Here is a 19,994-nt window from a genome sequence, read left to right as displayed (position 1 = left end):
GTTCGTTCCTGCATAGGTTGTCAGCGCCGCAAAGCTTCAATGCACTTGTCGCTGGTAAGACTGCAACCTCTAGCTTGCCCTGCCAGGCCCTTTGGGTGCGTTGGCATTGATTTATATGGGCCACTTCCGCTAACGTCGCCTGGTAACCGCTGGGCCATTGTCGCTGTGGGCAACCTAACGCGATACGCCGAAACGGCCGCGCTCCCCACGGCTACAGCGGGCGATGTGGCCTCCTTTCTGCTCCAATGATTCATTCTGCGACACGGTCCACACTAGGAACTGCTCAGTGATCAAGGCCGCGTCTTCCTGTCTGAAGTCGTTGAAGCCATTCTCAAAGAGTGCAACGTTGTTCACCGCAAAACTGCTGCTTACCACCAGGAGACGAATGGCCTCACAGAACGCTTTAACAGTACGCTTGGCGACGTGCTCTTCAAGTACGTCGCGCCGATCACACAAATTGGGATGCCATTCTACCCTTCGTCACCTACGCCTATGATACCTCTTCTCAGAGCACTACTGGTTTTTCACCTTTCTTTTTATTATATGGTAAGCACCCGTTGCACACCATCGACATCATACTACGATACAAGCCAGATCCGTCCGAGTGGGTGCCTATTTCTGCTACAGCCAAGCTTGCTGAAGAGTGTTGAGAGCTTGCAAAGACCTTTAATGCGCATGATCAAGAGCGGCAAAAAAGCATTTGCGCTCACGCCAGCACTACGCCCACGTTCCTCCCTAGAGTGCTCGTCTGGCTCTCGATTCCTACCACTGCAACTGGCCTATCTTCAAAACTATTGCCCAAATACGAAGGCCCCTACCGTGTCGTCAAACGCACTTCCCCTGTCAACTACTTGATTGAACCCATCGAACCATCTTCGGGCATGCGCTATCGAGGGCGCAACATTGTTAACGTGGAGCGCCTCAAGGCCTACCATGCTCTTTGTAACCAGCTGTTAGGTCGCCAAACGGCTCCCTTTTCGTTACCCGGGGTAGTTGTGGCAAAGCCTTCAAACAGCGGGCCGTCCTTTGCTGTCGTGAATCATTGCTGAGTGTCCGCCAATAAAGGTCTTAACAATATATATATATATATATATATATATATATATATATAAAGTATAAAAGTAGATGCGCTTTCACATAACAACTTGTTTATTCAGCCGACGTTTCAATGGGAGCCCCGTCTTTTTCAAGGCATGATAATATTTACACATTTTTGTGTCTTCTTATAGCTTCTCGAGACAGGAAGGAAGGGGACAGAAGAAAAATATTAACAACAACAACAAAAACAAAAAAGGAGGAGGCAACGTTAGAAAGAAGCAAGAGCAACACGGTGGGATATGAAAGGGAAAGGAGTTCAATAGAGTAAGGTGACCGTAAACAAGCAGTGCCATCTTTGTCAACAATACCTCCCAAGAACCCACCCTTCCCCGGAGTGGACATTGTGCCCACCATTTCTCTATTATTCCCTCCAGTGCAATCCGCTGGTGTCTTGCACCGCGCCGCAGGAAACGAGGACAAGTGAGCACAGCATTTGGAGGCAAAGATAGAGCTGTTGAAGGGGAGGGAAACATCGCTTGCTGAATGCCTCAATTCTCCAAACCATGACAGCCCGCTTTCCTTCTCCTAATCCAGTGTGATGGGCCAGCACAAGTTCGGGAGATTGACCTCCGAATTGTTGTCCTTCTACTCCTGACTTAGTGACGGCGCCTGGTGTCGTTTTCGGCATTACTGGCAAGACGGCGACAGTTCAACATCCGCGATGGAGCTCGACCGTAAGATGCAGCTGTAGCCAAAGATCTGACATGTGGAGCTATCCTATTTATACTAATGCTGATATACATCATCACATAAAAATTTTCTATTGTGTTTATCCTCCATAATGCTGAAGTATAATTTGCTCACTATATTGTTCACAATACTTTATATGTTCAGCTTAGCCACAAAAAAATAGCATAGCTCCACAGTTTGATTTCTTACGAGTTCAACAGTATAACATTTATTAATGTGGCTTACAAAAACGTAACGAAAAGTTCCGTAAGGCTAGTCAGGCTGACAAAAAATGTGAAGCTGAGAAAATCGCATTTGAAGTTTTGACACTCGCTGCAGAAATATCTAAAAAGAATTTTAAACAATACATTTTATTTAGATGTTTTCTATCCATTATTGGTTTTAATGCATGAGCCCTATGGGGAGCTTTTCCTTTAGAGTCTGTAAATTAACTTTATGGAAATAGCTTCAAATCTAGCTCAAGATGGCAGCGCTCGGCCCACTGCAACGCTCATTGCATGCACACGAAGTTTGAACAAATTTTGTTTTTTCGGGTACATTATACTGCAACCGGGGTGCTTTAATAAGGCCATTTAATCACATTTCCTGACCAAATTTGGCGTTAGTAATTTGACAGTAGGTGCTCAGAGGTACAAACACTCCGAAAATAAGTGTTGCGAAAAATCAATTTTTGGTCATTGTTTATCCAAGACCCGCATTCCCCCTTATAGGCCAACTTCGGTGATTTTTCGACCGTCAGGATAATGGTGCTTTTATGTTCCTGAGACACTCTTGTGATGCCCCTGATAGCTGAAATGCTCAAGAAATTCGAAAATAACCTTTAATTACCAAAGAACTGTACTACCAAGACCAGACCGAGTGTGCTCCTACGAGTAAGGAAATCACTTGCCTGATTGCGCATGATGCCTGCCAGATGGCGCTATCTGTCCATGCTGTGCTATGTGCCTAAAACGCTTCCGCTGTTATGGTGAATATATGGCGAATCGTGTGTGGCTCACAACGCAACATCACTTGCCAGGTCTCGCACACCTGTCAACACGGAGAAGGCAATCGCATGCTCAACCAAGGAAGCTCTGGCCAAACTTACACAATTCATAGAAGACAAGCAGACGCTGCAGTGGCACATCAGTTACGTCGCTTCCGCCAGTATGCACACTGTTGCTATTAATTCTGGCAAGTGCTGTGGACGTGAGCGTTTCGAGGCAAGCTATAAAATTCAACTGAAAAGAACCTGCGAAACTCTCATGCTTGCATTTCTGTATGATTGGCGCAAATGTGTAAATGAACGTGTCCAGTGAACTTGATTGAGATTCCATTCACCTAAAAAAATCTCCGGAGTTGACTTTTAAGCATTTAGCTTTGTCGTACGAGGAACATGGGGCGCTAATGCAGTGCGTCAGTGCCGCGAGTGGCCACAAAGATGTTATTTGACATGCGACGAATGCTTGTCTCTTCTTCTGCTGGGCCCGCACTTTGCAGACGTGCGTTCACGCGATGGCTAGTGGTGTTATAAAGCGCGCCGGCTTCAAGAAAGTGAGCGGAGTGCAGGGTTTTTTAGATCCTTGAACGAATAAAAAGGAGACAAATTATGCTGCAGCAGGCACATTTTCGCCTCGACTGAAGAGACCAAGTTCGGACAAAGTATTTTGAAAGGGTGGTCTGTGCGACAAGCTAACGTGAACCGGGAAGGGTGAGCCGTCATCTTCGAAGTTTGTGCGAACGCTTTTTTATAATTTTACATGCTTATTACCAAGTGAACGATGACAATATAGTGAGACATGTGATATATCGTGATGTTGTCTTGAGGGCAACTGAGCGCAATCGGTGCTAGTATGTACAATCACGTCCCGTCTTGGATTTAGTGGTGCCGTTACGATTGTGCAAAGCTTACTATGCTGAAGTTCAGTTTGTGGAGGTTGCTCGGGCTCCATAAGTGACTGAGTAAATCTGTTACAAGTCACTTTTGCAAGTGATATCTTAGGTGTCACATGGCATAAAAACAGCTTGGAATGGCACTGTTTGCATGCGCAGTGCTATCAAGGGGCAAATGCAATACAGGTGTATTTAAAAATTTGCGCGGTCCCGTGTGCATTGTGCATCGTATCCGGCTCTTATTCCTTAATGTTGCCGTTTACAAACCGCATTGTCTGATTATACGTAGGGCGTGCAAGTAACATTGTTTCCTGAAGATCAGCATGACTGAATAATGCTCGCCTTTATGCACCTAATAAACTCTCTGAACTGTGGTCCGCGCAACAATAATGCACGTACAACCAAGCGTGACCTCTTGTCCCCAGCGATCGCCGAAGTTCTGCGGTACGTTGGCGCAAAAATAGCAGGAGCGTATTAGGTAGAAGCTGGATCCGTCGATCATTTTCAGTCAACAAAATGTTCACTGCAGACCCAAGCAAACTTTGCTGGCTGCCACTTGATTTTGTTTACACTGTAATAACACCAGTTCGCTTGCATGGAGCATAAATTCAAAGCGATCTGGCATTAACATGTACTCCGTAATCATGCGCAGGATCACTTACAACATGGTGTAAGCTGCAAATCAACCATTCCCGCTGGCCTAGGAGGCATTTTCGCCCCGAAATACGGAAGAACTTTGTTCCAGGAGGGCATTTCTTCTAACTATTACAGTCGAACTCGGTTATATCGAACTCGCCAAAAAACGTTTATTAGTTCGATATATGGCATAATTCGATATAGGCCCGGAATAGGTTTTGACACAAAGGCACATAACAAACTAGAAGAAAAGTACTTTATTAATATGGTGGGTTACTTGCATGCCCTACTGTGGAACAAAATAGTCTCGGATTTTTTTCTGTGTCAACGACCTCGCTGCCTGCGACAGCATGCACGCCTCCACGTTGTCCAACGAGTCGGAGCAGCTGAGGCCGCAACCTTCCACATTCAAGCAATAGCGCCGGACCAACGCAAGTGCACTAATCACTTCGGAGGATGTAGGCAATGGGCCGTCGTCGATTTCCATATTGCTGTCGCTTTGGCTCGTGGTTGACACGACGTCTGCAATGTAATCCCCATCCTGCAATTGGCCCATGATGGGGACATCATCGTCCGCACTGACGAACTCGTCGAATGTCATTCCGTCGATAGCACCCGGGAACTTTGCCAGCTCGTTCCAAAGTTCGTCGGAAACACCTGCGGTGTCTTCAGTGCTGTCAAAATTTGGGGTGTCATCACCAGGTATGCGGAAGCCGGCATGCCTAAAGCAGTTCTGGATCGTCTCCTTCTCGACACCTGCCCACGATCTACTCAACATAAATATAGCTCCGAGCAAGTCGATCTTAAGCTCCCTGCCGACACGAAGGTTCTGCAGCAGCCTCTCCACCAGGCGCTTCTGATAGCCGGCTTTCATTGTGCGTATAACGGTTTGATCCAGTGGTTGCAGTACAGACATAGTGTTCGAGGGCAAAAAATGCAGCTCGATGTTGCTGAAGGTCGTACTGCAGTAATGCGATGAACAATTGTCCACGAGCAGGCACACCTTGCGATTTTCGCCTACCAAATCATCATTCCAGGATAGCCATCTGCTGAAAAGCTCTCCGGTCATCCACGCTTTTGAGTTTGCTCGGAAGGTAACTGGAAGCGACAGCGCATTTCGAAAACACCGCGGTGCTGTGCTTTTCCCGATAACCATAGGTCGAAGCTTTTTCGATCCGTCTAAATTAGCTGCTGACAGCACGGGCACACGAGCTTTGTTTGCCTTGCCACCGTTTGTCTTGTCGCCACAACACGCAAGTGTCTTGTTTGGCAACATTTGCCAAAATAGAGCGGTTTCATCCGCATTGAAGATATCTTGGGCTCTATATCTTGCTGCGATAACTCGCCAGTTTTCCTCGAGCCATTTTTCTACGCTGTCCAGGTCCGCCGCTCTGCTTTCACCTGTAACAGCTTTGCCAACGATGTCGTGCCGTTCTTTGAACCGCTCAAGCCAGCCTGAACCGCCTTGCAAATCATTCCTGCCAAGCAGAAAAGCAAGGTCCTTGGCTTTCTGCTCGATCATAGGGCCGGACACCGGGATGTTTCGGGACCGAACGTCCACAAACCACTTGTAAACGGCCGCTTCAACATCTTCGTACACAGCAGCACGCACACATCGGGCGCCAGGGGCACCTGGCTTTTTTGTCCGACTTGGCCCTGCTGTCTGCCTTGTTCTTCAGGATAGTACTCAAGGTGCTCCTTGGAATTTTGTATGCGGCGGCGACGTCCGACTTCTTTTCACTGCGCTCAACCCGATTGATGATTTCGAGTTTCGCGGCTAACGGCAAATTTTGCCTCTTTGCGCAAGCCATCATGACAGCGCGCCAATACAGTTCACAGAGCACCAACAGGCAACACCTCAGACCACGCTGAATCGGCAGCAGCAGGCACACAAGCATAGAGTAAGAAAAATTGGCGCTCACTTCTACCGTATCCACGCGTCGGAGAAAGCACGACGGCCTCTGATTGGCTGTAAGCGCTGCGAGCGGGCCAGGATCATTTCTTGGAGGGGGGTGTTCGCCCGCGCACAACCGGGTCTAACCAACTTTTTCTAGGGTGGCGCCGGCAGTTTTTCCCGACACCACGAGGGAAAGCCAACTTGCTGGGACACTTTTGAGGCACATGGAGTTTGATATATCAGTTGTCGTTGCTATTTTCCTTCAATAAAACAGTAACTTTTGCTAAATATTCTCAATGTAAACTTACCTTGTTTGGAAATTGTTCGATACAGGGGATAATTTGATATAAACGGGTTCAATATAGTCGGCCGCGACTGTATTGGCAATTTTTTTTTTCAAACTATTGCTGAATAGTTAGTTACCCAATAATAAAAATACTGCACAATAAAAAGTTTTATTATTTATTTACAGGTAAAAGCATAATAAATAGCAGTCTCCACTACGGCGTCTCTCATAAACATATGGTGGTTTTGGGACGTTAAACCTCACATATCAATCAAATCAATTTTCAACATAAAGATGGGGCAGACTTACAAAGGGGTACAAAAACAAATGTCCTGCCTCAGCAGTGCAAGGAGCTTATGCCTCCTGAATTCACTGCCGCAAAAATTTCAGAATCTGTGCAGGATGAGCAGAGTTATAATGATTTGTCACACGCTCCAATTGCATTCTCTGTTCTCGCGTCCCAATCAAAGTGCTGGAAGTTAAGCAGGCAGTGTCATTCATATTTACAATGCCTTAAGGGTGATTATAGCAGCACCCAGAAAGCCTTTCTTGAAAAGAGTAGTGAATGCAGCACTCATGTGCATGCAATTTTTTTTTTGTGCTCACACAGTCAGCTATGGTTACATGAAACCCACTCGTGGTCCCGCCTCACTTTGCACTTTTGAAACTGGAACTGCGACTGAGTGCTATAAAGCAGTCTCTACATAATTAACCATCGCACACTAGCATATTTTTCAGCTGTGACAAGTGAGTTGTTAATTACATATTATTACGCATGTGATGGATTTATCAACACTGAAAAGCCAGCACTCAACCGTCACTGCCGAACAGACATTTCTCGAGACCGTCCTTCTTCCTTTTCTTTTGTGCTCTTTCAGTCTACGTTACATTTTTCTCTGGGCTAGACGAAGCTCAACAAGCGAGTAGAAGCGATCGGTTGTTGTAGGGCTTCAACCGGGCAATATGCACAATTTGCGTCTTACGGGAATGCCAGTTCTGAGCTGTCACTTTCGCAACGATGTAAGTGACGTCACTCAAGCACTGAGTAATGACGAATGGTCCCGAGTAGTTAGAAAGAAGCTTCTGACAAAGTCCCTTTTTTCGAACAGACATCCACAGCCAGACAAAATCACCAGTAACGAAAGTCACAGGCGGGTGTTTTGCGTCCTAAGGGTCTTTTGCACGAGCATGGACGGAAAGAGTTCGGAGCTGAGCAAGTCAACGAGCTTTTTTGGCACGACACAAAGTCTGCGCGACTTTGGTGTTTTCGATCGTCGAGAAAGTAAATATGATGACGAGGAAACTTTTGGGGATGACGAGCATAGAGAAGAAAGAAAGGCGTATAACCTGTGACCTCGTGTTTCGCGGTATTAAAGGCGTACATAGCGAAATACGGCATCCCAGTACTTGTGAGCTGCTGTGATGTACATTAAAAGCGTGTTGAATAGTACAATTAGTGCGCTCAGTGAAGTTGTTGGTCTGAGGGTAGTATGGCATGGAATGCCGATACTGGTACCCACAAAGCCGTAGCAACTCTTCGACAATGTGAGCCGGCCGCGATCACTTATCATCACACGGGGGGCCCCGTGACAGAGTATAATCGAGTGCTGCAGAAACCATGACGCATCAAATGATGTGACTGATGCACAAGTGTTGAAGATTGGGCGAGTTGGTTCATCGTAATTGAACTGGTATAGCGCATTACGGGGAACAAGAAACGGCCGAGCAGACCGACACAAGAGGACAGAGCGCTCTGTTCTCTTGTGTCGGTCTGCTCGGCCGTTTCTTCTTCCCCGTTATGCGCTATACCAGTTCAATTACAAGTGACTGATGCAACCGCCATCGTTACAGTAAACCGCATCAGGTAATCTACACACACGATAATCCAGCCCTGTCACGTGGTAGACTTGGGAAAGGGGCCCCAGTAAATCTAAGCCAACTCTTTAGAATAGTGTTGTCGGTTGCTTAATCGGTTGCAGTGGGCCGGTCAATGGCGTGGTAGGTTGTTTGTGGCGTTGGCATACATCGCAACTCGCGACGTAGTGCTTGGTGGTCTTCCAGAGTCAGAGCCAGTAGAAACGTTGTTGGATATGGTGAAGCGTGGGGGCAAATCCAAGGTACCCAGACGTGATGTCATCGCGCATGGCTTGGAATACCGCAAGACACATGCATTCTGGCTCAACAAGGAGTAGTGTGGCACCATGGCTGAAGTAATTCTTGCGACATAGTAAGGCGTCATGAATCACGAATGGCGAAGCGTGTTTAGAGCTACGAGCCACATCGATCATTGGTTTCAGCGAAGGGTCACGCTGTTGTTCGTGAGGAAAGATGTTCAAATTTGGGAAGTTGTCGGAGATTGCAGCCAGGTAGTTATCGACCGCTCTTGTAGGTCACAGAAAGATTATATTCTTGAAGCTGCAAGGCCCAATGAGCCAACCGGCCAGCTGGGTCGCGTAGTCTGACAAGCCAACAAAAAGAATGATGATCTGTGTCGATCTTGAATTGTCAGCCGTACAAATAAGGTCTGAACTTTTGGACAGTGAAAACAACCGCAAGACATTCCAGTTCTGTGACTGTATAATTCCTCTCAGCCTTAGTCAAAGTACGACTTGCATACACCACGATGTGCTGGCTGCCATCATGATACTGAACTAGCACGGCACCAACACCTATATCACTAGCATCTGTATGCAGTTTTGTGAGTGCCTCTGAGTCGAAATGGCGCAGAAGGGGTCCGGAAGTAAGCAAATACTTCAGCTGCTCAAAAGCAGCCTCACACTGAATGTTCCATCGGAATGGGGTGTTCTTTCAGAGCAAGTCTGTCAGTGGATGAGCAAGCTGGGCAAAGTCTTTGATATACTGGCGAAAATAATAACACACGCCCACAAAGCTACGAAGATCCTTCACAGTCCTTGGTTGCTTGAAGTTGCGGACAGCATTGATCTTTTGCGGATCTGGTCCTATACCGTCCCTGTTGACTAGATATCTGAGCACAAGGGCTCAGCGCTCGCTAAAATGACACTTCTTTGCATTTAAAATGAGACCAGCTTGTTTGACGCAATCTAGAACAATGCTAAACGGCTGGTTGTGCTCATGGAATGTCTTGCCAAAAATAATTACGTCGTCGAGGTAACACATGCATATCTCCCATTTGAGACCGCGGAGGATGGAGTCCATGAATCGCCCGAGGGTAGCTGGGGAATTACATAAGCCAAACGACATAACATTAAAGTTAAACAACCCATCAGGCGTGACAAAAGAAGTCTTCTCTTTCGACGGATGCATTGGTATCTGTCAGTATCCAGACCTTAGGTCGACAGACGAAAAGTATGCGGCCGACTGCAGACAATCAACAGCATCATCAATGCGTGGTAGCGGATACACGTCTTTGTGACGGCGTTGAGACGGCGGTAGTCAACACAAAATCGCCAAGAGTTGTCTTTCTTTTTTACCAATATGACAGGAGCTGCCCAGGGACTGCTTTACTCCTGAATAGCGCCTTTCTGCAGCATGTCGTTGACCTTGTCGGGGATCATTTTTCTTTCCGATGGGGATATGAGATAGTGTTTCTGGCGTGTCAGTGTAGCATCTCCTGTGTTGACACGGTGGTGCCTACGGGATTCGGGCAACATGGGACAACGTTTATCTTGAGCGAAATTAAAGACTCCCTCGTAGCATGCAAGCACCTCCTCAAGGACATACTGCTTGGTAGAAAGCAATGATTTGTTGATCATGCTGATCATGTTGATCATCTCGGCTGAGTAGTCAGGCACAGTCTGACTGATGGCTGGAGATTCTGTGACCATTCTGACATCAACTGTGGTCTGCTTCTCAAATGTTCCCAGATTAAATCCGGTTGGTAGAACGACAGGCTCTGAGGCTGCGTTGAGCACCCACAAACACGCATGTTCGTTGATCGTTGTAAGGATAGACTGTGGGACTAGCACATCCTTCTTAATAACGTTTGTATGATCGGGCTCGACAAGTCTAGTGCAGGATCCCGAGTCAACGTGAGAAGAGCATACGAGAACAAACACTGCTGTCTGACTAGAGATCGTCACATCTTCAGACAACAAAAGCATGTCAATGGGGAGAGTCAGAAAATCGTCAACTGTGGCAGTGTGCAACGTACTTTGTAGAAGAATTTCTCTAGTTCCACAGTCAAGCGTAGTGCCGCATTCACTAAGGAGGTTTATTCCTAAAACAGGGGTGGAAGTGCTGCGCCATTTGCATCGTTCTGCGGCAATCTGACCTACTGCGCCAGGCTATGCATAAACGGCAATTTCCTCGATAATTGTCGATGGGAAGCGTAAACTGCCAAATTTAGCCGAATATTATCGTTGACCGAACAACACCGAGCGTTGGCCACACAAAGGACGTGGCCGCAACTATATCTAATGTAGTTCAATGACATGTTCGATCATGATCACGTAATTCGGTTCATTCATGGAGCTTGGTAGTGCTTGCCTCATGGCTCTTATCGCCGTGGTTTCTGCACAAAAGTGGTGGTACCAACATGAGTGAATCATTCAGTAATGAGTAAAACCTCAATAATTAGTACCCGCCGGGAAAGCGGCATGATCATGCCACCCAAAGTATGCACCAAAGACTTCTTCCCTCCTTTTCGCCAAAGTGCGGAAAGATACTGGGCTCACATTCCCGCATGGTCTTTGATAGCACGCAGTGGCGAAGCAGCATTTCGAAACTATTACAAGGTCCGGGATACGCAGTGACTGAGATAGCGACAGAACGGATCGGTTTTCCCTGACACATATGTGCGCTTCTCTTTCGCGATCCTATATTAGGTGACAACTGACAGTTTCATTGAAATACGTAGTGGTTGCGTGCACTCGATCATCTCCTGGTTAGTTGCGTGCAGTGCCGCGCTTATGCTGCTCATGCCGTCGCTTCCAAGTGACTTGCTGTAGCATCTGCGCGGATTTGTCTTGTGAATTGCTCATCTCTACTTCGCTCTAGACTGAGCACAGATGAGCAGAGTAGCTTGTTTATTTAGGGTGGGGATAACGAACTTACGAAGTGCACCGTGAATATCTAGTCATGATAAGCATTGCTTGTCCCTTGTTTCTTCAGTTATTTCTCTGTCAACTGTGATGTTTAATGATGGAAGTACAAACGCATGCATACACACACGCACACACACACACACACATTTGTGGATAGTAAGTCTGGTCAGCTGATTAGTACTAAATATTAGTGGAAATCCTAGGAATTTTTTTATCAGGAATAGTTTCGATTGACAGTGACGTTTGACCCTAGAAAGATTCAAAACGAACTTGCATTGCTCCGAAACACATCTTTCGGTGCTCCGAACCTTCTCCAGTACTCCCATTTTACTGCGCCAAAGCTGCTCTAAAGCAGCATTATTCCTGCTCCCTGAGCTGCTCCAAAACACGAAAGTCCACTCACACCCCTGCTAAAATGATGTCATGAGTTGCGCAAGCCAGTACAGTGAATTCAACTCGGAAATTTCTTCCACCAATCGTGTGTACAACTGAGCAAATACTAACAAGGTGTAATGCTCCGCCTCCAACTCCACGAACAGTTTCTTTACGATCCCACGCGAGCACAACTTTGTGACCCAAGAAATGATGCTTGAAACGAAAACTCATAACCGAAATAGCAGTACCAGTGTCTACAGAAGCAAGAGTATCTACAGCGTCTATACACACACGCACTTTGTTCATCAACATCACAGCAGAAGGAAGAATTGGCGAAACTGACCGTCACGCAACCACATCGCCATCGGTCGCACCAGCTAGTTTTCCAGCTGATGCGGGGAAGGCGACAGAGGATGCGGAAACGGCGACCAGCGGGAATGTGTCGGAGCTGCCATCAGGCTTCGATCAGATGCGGGGGACTTGCTGCATGATTTGTTAGTCTATTGCTGTCGGGGACCGTGGTCAACTGGGTGAGTGGTTCAGGTTTCGTGCATACGAGCCGGGTACGTCGAAAAACGTGGTGACACAGGTGGCCAGATGGGACAGAAGCATGAAATATGCCTTGGGAGACCACATGTGTAGCAAATGGGGACATGTTGGCTTATATTAGCAGGTTGGCTTATATTAGCAGGAGCAGAAGTGGCAGAAGTGAGTGGAGACAGGTGGTGCTCTGCAGAAACATTTTGTGACGGTGGATAGTAGTCTTCTGGTAGAAGCCTGGCTGACGACGGTCAGAGGTTCGCAGCGATGCGTTGAAATGAGGACATCCGGTAGTGGGGAAGACGGAAGCTGCGGGTTAAAATCTGCAGTTTCTGTGCGCGAGCGGTTTTTGACGTGGTGCTCTCGCATCCAGTAGGGAGGTGCTTCGGGGCACGCAGGAATGAGCATTTGTGGTGAGCGTCACCTGCTTGAGGTCGTGCGAGCTCTTCGTGAACTACCCGACGTACGAGGAAGGAAATGTCTTCGCAGGCAGCGATGTCCATACTTGCAACAGTGGGAACATTGTCCAAGTGCCCGAACTTGGGTAAAATTCTCCGGGTCTTCAAAGCCTGTAATGCACGAAATTGCCGCCTGAAAGCAGAACGAGTGTTCAAGTTTTCTTTCGTTATGAGAAAATTGTACACGTCCTCAGTGACGCCTTTTAACAAATGGCCGACTTTATCTTCGTCAGACATATTTGCGTTGACAATCCCGTAAAGCTTAAATCCTTCTGGTCGTGCTCATTTCGCCGGGCAACTGAGCCCTATGTGAGACAATTCGCTCAGCTCAATAGAACTCGGTGTCCCCAAAGCAGGCCTTCGGTTCTTCAACAAATACATCCCAAGTGGTGAGCACATATTCATCGTTCTCAAACCAAAGCAAAGCGGTCCTGGCAAGGAAGAATACTACGTTCACGAGCTTTGCCGGTGCCCCTCATCCACAGTTGAGGCTCACTCTGCCGTAGTGTTTTAGCCAAGCATCCACGTCTTTATCAGTTTTACCTGAGAATATCCGTGGTTCAGGCTGCCAGTAGTTAGGTTGTTAAGGTCGACGGCCACCTAGTGCCATGTCAGTGGCACAGGTGGATGCAGCAGCGTAGCCCGTCAACGGGATTACTGTGTCGTCGGTCATCCTGATGTTGTCTGGGGGTAGCCCAGCTGAGCGTCTGCTTCTTCGAAGGTCTTCTGCTACAGGGTCCAAGACGGCGAATTACCCAGCACCGCTCTACCAAAGCTGTTATGAATGTGATGGGTTTATTTACACTGCAAAGCCAGCACTCAACTGACACTGCCGAATAGCCATTGTTCGAGACAATCTTTCTTCCTCTTCTTTTGCGCTCTTTCAGTCCCTGGTAGAATATTGAGGCATAAAAACAAGATGCAAAATTTTTGTGCCTGTGCTTAGTTGCAGCCCTGACAGAAACAAGTTCACTTTTTGAAATATTGTCCACATTGACATTTTCTGTTCATTGTCTTTCATTTCTATTTCTACGCTTAGAGGTGGCTTGTGAGAGAAATCTGAGAGTCTGAGAGAAATCGCTTTCACATGCTCTGCACAGGAGGTGGCCAACGTGTTTGCTGTCTACGGCATCGAGGTGGATCCGAGGCACCTGCTGCTAGTGGCTGACTACATGACATTTGATGGTAGCTACCGTGCATGCAACCGCATCGCCATGGAGAGCAATGCCTCACCCTTGCAGCAGATGACCTTCGAGACAACCATGAACTTTCTCAAGTCGGCTACCCTGGCTGGTATTGTATATGAACCACACTCAGCCTGCAAAGCTTGCCACCACTCAGTTTTTATGTACTATGCTTGTCAGTGGATGAAGCGCAGCCACTGCAGGCTCACAAATCACACAGTGATCACTCTGGAGCACCGCTGCAGCTTGGGTTTCTTGCTGCTTGCAGACTGTGGAAATGGGAGTGTACTGTGCAGTAGGGTGAGACTTTAAAAGAGGGTTTGAAAGTTTGACTGTACAGCAGTGGTTATAAAAATCTGGGGCTGTAAAATTTGAAACATACTTCAAAGGGGCCTTGCAACACTTTTCCAAATAGCCACGGAATGGATTCTCTGAATTCATTGCCTGAAGAATTTCAAAATCTGTCCAGGATGAGCAGAGTTACTTTCGGGACGAGCGAAGCAGGGTCCTTGAAATCCTTGAATATGAAAAATGCATTTTCAAGGCCCTTGAAAGTCCTGGAATTTTTCCCCACCCTTGAAAGTCTTTAAATTTTCTTAGCAGTGCCCACTCATATCACCATTGTGCCCTCACTAATATGGTAGATCAGCGAGTGAATATGACAAACTCCCCATTCTAAAAGCAGTAATGCATCATGAGCCTGCATGGTTTTTTTCTTTTTTCAGAGCTCCACGAAAAAAGAAAAAAAAGTCAGTTTCACGACAAGCATTCAATGCAAAATAGTAACAAATTGGAGCGTTTCATGAAGAACGGCAAGCAAATCGATACTTCGAGCTTGCTGCTCAATAATAAAAAACGCACAAAAAGAACACATGCAGGACGAGCATGAACGAGCACTTGTCAGCTCAACACTTGCAGCACACTGCTTAAGTGCAATGAAGGACGCTCGAGATAAAGAAATGTCCCCTCAGCAGTTGCACGTAACACCAGCGCCGCATTTGTGCCAGGTAACCTCTCAAATTCTCAGTTTAAGTAGCATGAACACATTAAAAAGAAGTGAAGTACAGTGCCTGCTGAAAGAAGCGCTAACTGAATCGACCAAGCTTGTCACTGCGTAAAATTCATGCTTTATTTTCATGATTTTACCACTGGGAAGTATGACACAGCCAGACAGACCTGGAGCTTAGCGAAATCCGTGCTCACCTAGCCTCTCAAGCTCAATGCTTCGCACTCCTCGGATGGCTTTCTAGGTTTTCCTTCCAAACTGCATATAAAGAGAAAAAAAAAAACAAGAAAACACCCATGTGCCTGTTGCGAGTTTCTTTTTACTTATAATGTTATGGGGTCGCCATTGTGCTGGTCCGCGCACTCGCCATGGACCTGCAAAACACCGTGCCTAGCGTTTCTTGCAGAAGTGCATAAATTATATATACAGTCGAGCCTACTTATAACGAACCTGGGCCTGACGCAGCATTCGTTTGCTGTATCACGAAGTTCGTAGTAAATGAAACACAGCTTTTAAAAAAGTTGTGAGTGAAAACACAATTTTTTGCCCAAAAATGTTCGTGATGCATGTGTTTCGAAAAGCAGAAGTGATATGGGCGGTCTCGAGGTTATTTCAAACGGCAGCGTGCTCCTTGGCGAGTCTCGTGGCATAAGCTGCATGAGGCACTGACTACAAAGTTTCGTCATCTCCCAATCCGATTCCTCCAAATCGCTCTTGCCTTGTAGCTAATTCACAACGCCCTAATCCGGGCACGGTTTCGCGGTGTTGGCATCATCATCAGTCGTAATTAAGCCATCCCAACAGATGTCCCACCCGCTCTCCCAAGTCGGAATCGACGACGCACTGCCACAAATTGCCGCCGCAGTGGCCCTCATCGGAAGCTTCAGGCTCAGCATCGGGCCCGACAACAGTTGACCTTGCGAAAACAGTTTCGCGCGCATGTAGCCGTATCCGCCACCCACGAAATATTCACCATCTCCTCAGCTGAATACCGGGACGCCCGAAGCGGCAAATTGGCTGCCAAATGAACAACAGCTATGAGCAAGCGCTCCACAATGCAGCACCTAACACGCGGATGATGCGCAAGCCAAGTGGTCACACTTCCGACGTTTTGTTGAGCGGCAGGAAAAAGCGTGCAAGGCCTCCCATCGGCCATCCTGACCACACTCCCACACCCAGAGTGAGCAAGACGGGCACACGCAGCACACATGCCAGAACGTGTGGTACAGCTCTGGGCCCGTTTCTAGTCGAAAAAAAAAAAAACTTCTGAATTCGAGTCAGCGTGGCTGGTGTCGTGGAGCTGTGGAGACGGGCGAAGGAGTTGTGTCAAGAGAGGAGCCCATTTGCGAGAGAAGGGCAAAGAGTTGCGATAGAGTGAAGATAAGGAAAAATACGGCGGGAAGGCGACCATGAAAACCAACACACACTGGAAGAAGGCACGTCGGCTTGCTTGAAATGTCTGCGAAATGCGCAAGTTGAGTGTATAAAAAATTGAAAAAGTGCCTGCGCGCGCAGAGGTCTAAGCATGGCCGCCTGGATCGGCGCGCGCAGTGGTGTTCAAAGAATTGGCGCCAGTGGTACAAGAACCGTTTTGTTGTGCCAGTGGGGTTGTGTGGCCTCTATGACTTCGATATTTTGTGATAAATTCCACGCAAAGTAACAGCCATTTTTACGCTTTCACACGCGTGCGAAGGGCATGCTGAGCCTGTCCGGTTTCGACGAGGGCCACTGACAACGAGGACGGGGCAGATAAAAGGAGCGCCCAGGAAAAGACGACGGGTCTTTTGCTACTAGGAGAGCCTGCCGGCTAGACACCGGCACGACCGCTTTAGGTCCCACTGTGGGTCATAGTTTTTTGCTGTCATTTTTTCATTGTAATGAAAAATGACAGCATTGACAGGAATGACAGCGGTCTTCCAAAGATAGGTGGCAGTGTGAAAACAAGGGCCGCGTCTGGCGATGGATGCGGGGTGCTTAGAGTAGCGGGGGGACAAAGGACGAAGGGGTGCATAACAAAAAGCGGTCGGGGAGAGCGGCAACTAGAGGGCGCGGAGGCAGGGTCGGCGTTCAACAATAAGAATCTATGGGCACCTCGCCGATGCCTCATTCATGGTCGAAAGTGGTTTCCCGGGAAGTCAGCAGAGCGCCGACTCTATTCGCTGTAACCGATCGGCGGCGCTCGGAGACATTCATTGTAAGTGCGATTTTGTATCACTGAAACAATGTATATTTTCACAGTCACGCAGATATGGTTCGTTTTAAGCAAAAGTTCGTTTTAAGTGGGGCCGTTATATGTGGGCTCGACTGCATTAATTTATCTTTGTGTAAGTAAAATAGCATCACCCTGAGTATTCTGAATATGTTTAGTGAAAATCACAAAGCTGATACTGGAGAAATCTTAACTGCTGTTGTAAGGATTCAATGTGTAATGTTAGCTTTCTTTGTACTGTTTACCGCTTGCAGTCATTGTGGCTAATCATCAACATCACTCATATCCATTTACTTATTTTTATATAAGTTCAATAATGCTGCAATGAATGCTCTCAATATAGTTGGTGAACTTAAAGCCTATACTGGAGAAATATCAACCACTTTTGTAAATATTAAATCATTCATCATTATCATCATCAACCTGACTATGCCCACTGCAAGGCAAAGGCCTCTCCCATGATCCTCCAATCAACCCAACCTTGTGATTTCCGTTGCGACGTTATACCTGCGAACTTTTTAATCTCATCGGCCCACCTAACTTTCTGTCTCCCCTTCATGGGTTTGCCTTCCCTGGGAATAGCGCCCAGCCCATGTTCATTTCTTCTTCTTGATTTCAACTATTATATCCTTAACCTCGGCGTAAAGTCGCGCTCGGCGTGACATCCCCCGCCCCCTTCCTTCTTGGTCACACGCCTTTCCAGAAACGAAGCTGGCTCTGCGTGACACCCCCTTCCTTGCTTGCCTGATGCATTCCCGAGAAATGGCGCCTCGGCTTCCTCTGCCTCACATGCTCCTTCCATGAAACTACCTGTCCGGTTTCGACGAGGACCAAGGGGAACAAGTACGGGGGTGATAAAAGGAGTGCCCGAGAAAAGACGAGGGGTCTTTTGCTACTAGGGGAGCCTGCCGGCTAGACACCGGCACGACCGCTTTAGGCCCCACTGCGGGTCATAGTTTTTTGCTGTCATTTTTTGCATTGTAATCAGTTGTGTACATAAACTTGTATCAGTAAAACGTCCAGCGGTGAAGGCGTCTTCCTCAGAGGAAAAGTCATGAAGACTGTGGTGATCATCCTCGCGAAGCAACAGACCCGGCTTTGCTTCGCCACCAAAAAACTAGTCCGAATCATATACCGAGTTTGGACGAAAATGTACTTCTGGTTTGTTCCCTGACCCACTCTGCTCGCTTCTTGTCTCTTAAGGTTGCACCTATCATTTTCCTTTTCATCGCTCGCTGCGCCGTCCTCAATTTTGAGCGGAACCTTCTTTGTAAGCCTCCAGGTTTTTGCTCCGTCAATAAGTACTGGCAAGATGCAGCTGTTAGATACCTTCCTCTTGAGGGTTAGTCGCAGATTACCATTAAATATCTGAGAATGCTTGCCGGATGTGATCCACCCCATCCTTATTCTAGTTATTTCACTCTTGTGGTTCGGCTCTGCTGTTATTACCTGCCCTAAGTAGACATATTCCTTTACAACTTCCAGCATCTCTCCAGCCATTGCAAAGCGCTGTTTTCTGCTAACACTGCTGCACATTAGTACTTTAGTTTTGTGCATAATATATTTCAGATCTACTTTTCTGCTTTGTGTGTCCAGTTCAGTAGTCCTGAGCTGTAATTTGTCCTCTGAGTTACTCATCAATGCAATGTCGTCAGCAAATAGCAGGTTACCGAGATACTCTCCTTTAACTTTAATTCATAACTCTTCCTAATCTAGGGTCCTGAAAACCTCCTGTAAACACCCGATGAATAGCATTGAAGGGATCGTGTCTCTTTGCCTTACATCCTTCTTTATTGGGATTATGTCGCTTTCTTTATGGAGAACTACGGTGGCTGTAGATTTCATCTAGTATTATTATGTAAGCTTCTTCGATGCCCAGATTTCGCACTGCCTGAATTACTGCTAATGTCTTGACTGAGTCAAACGCCTTCTCGTAATCTATGAAGACTATGTATAGGGGATGGTTGTATTCTGCGCATTTCTCTATTACCTGATTTAGAGTATAAATATAGTATATTGTGGAGTAGCCCATGTGAAATCCTGCTTGGCCATTTGGTTAATTGGACTCTAAGGTAACTTTAATTCTATTAGCTATTATTTTTATAAATAGTTTTCAGAGAACGGATAGTAAGCTGATCGGACTGTAAATTTTCAAGTCCTCAATGTCTCCTTTCATATGGATTAAGATAATGTTGGCCTTCTTCCTAGGTTCTGGTACCCTTTCTGTCTAGAGAGACTTCGTATATAAGGTGGCCAGTTTTTTTAACAAGATTTCTCCACCATTTTTCAGGAGGTCCGTTGTTACCTTATCCTTACTAGTGACTTTGCCTCTTAGGGCTTTCCTTACTTCCCCTGTCGTTACTGGTAGCACATCGAATTTCTCTAAACTATTGTTGTTTCCCACGATATCCTGGTTCTTTTGGTTTCTCTATAGAACAAACATTTATTGTGTCTGGTTATCTGAGAAGTAATCAAGACCATATGTTTCTTTTTTATAATTGTGATATCCCTTCATTTACTACAAGTGTGAAAAATTGGTCGTTCTTGAGAATTTAAGACAACTTAAAATGCGCTTTAAGTTCTTGAAAAACCTGCCACAGGTCCTCGAAAGTCTTTAATTACCATTGATTTTTTTGGGAGGGGGGGAACCTGTACGAACCCTGGCAGAGTTACAAAGATTTGTTGCACACTGCAACTGCATTCTGTCTTCTCTCGCCCC

The 19,994-nt window shown here is 46.7% G+C and overlaps 1 protein-coding gene across 4 annotated transcripts in view; it reads left to right on the top strand.

Annotated features, from left to right (window-relative positions):
* The window catches only part of Polr1A (RNA polymerase I subunit RpI1), a 610,310-nt gene that overhangs the window by 546,497 nt on the left and 43,819 nt on the right, over nt 1–19,994 (top strand). For 3 of the 4 annotated variants that reach the window (XM_075882912.1, XM_037432148.2, XM_075882915.1), the window contains one exon: nt 13,977–14,169. The exons of the other annotated variant lie outside the window; for it this stretch is intronic. In XM_075882912.1, coding sequence (XP_075739027.1) covers nt 13,977–14,169 — 193 coding nt within the window. The remainder of the gene's footprint in view (nt 1–13,976; nt 14,170–19,994) is intronic. 4 annotated transcript variants of the gene reach the window in all.

This window comes from Rhipicephalus microplus, unplaced genomic scaffold (genome assembly GCF_043290135.1).
Source record: "Rhipicephalus microplus isolate Deutch F79 unplaced genomic scaffold, USDA_Rmic scaffold_14, whole genome shotgun sequence".
Classification (NCBI taxonomy): domain Eukaryota; kingdom Metazoa; phylum Arthropoda; class Arachnida; order Ixodida; family Ixodidae; genus Rhipicephalus; species Rhipicephalus microplus.
This window is presented reverse-complemented; position numbering and strand designations above follow the sequence as displayed.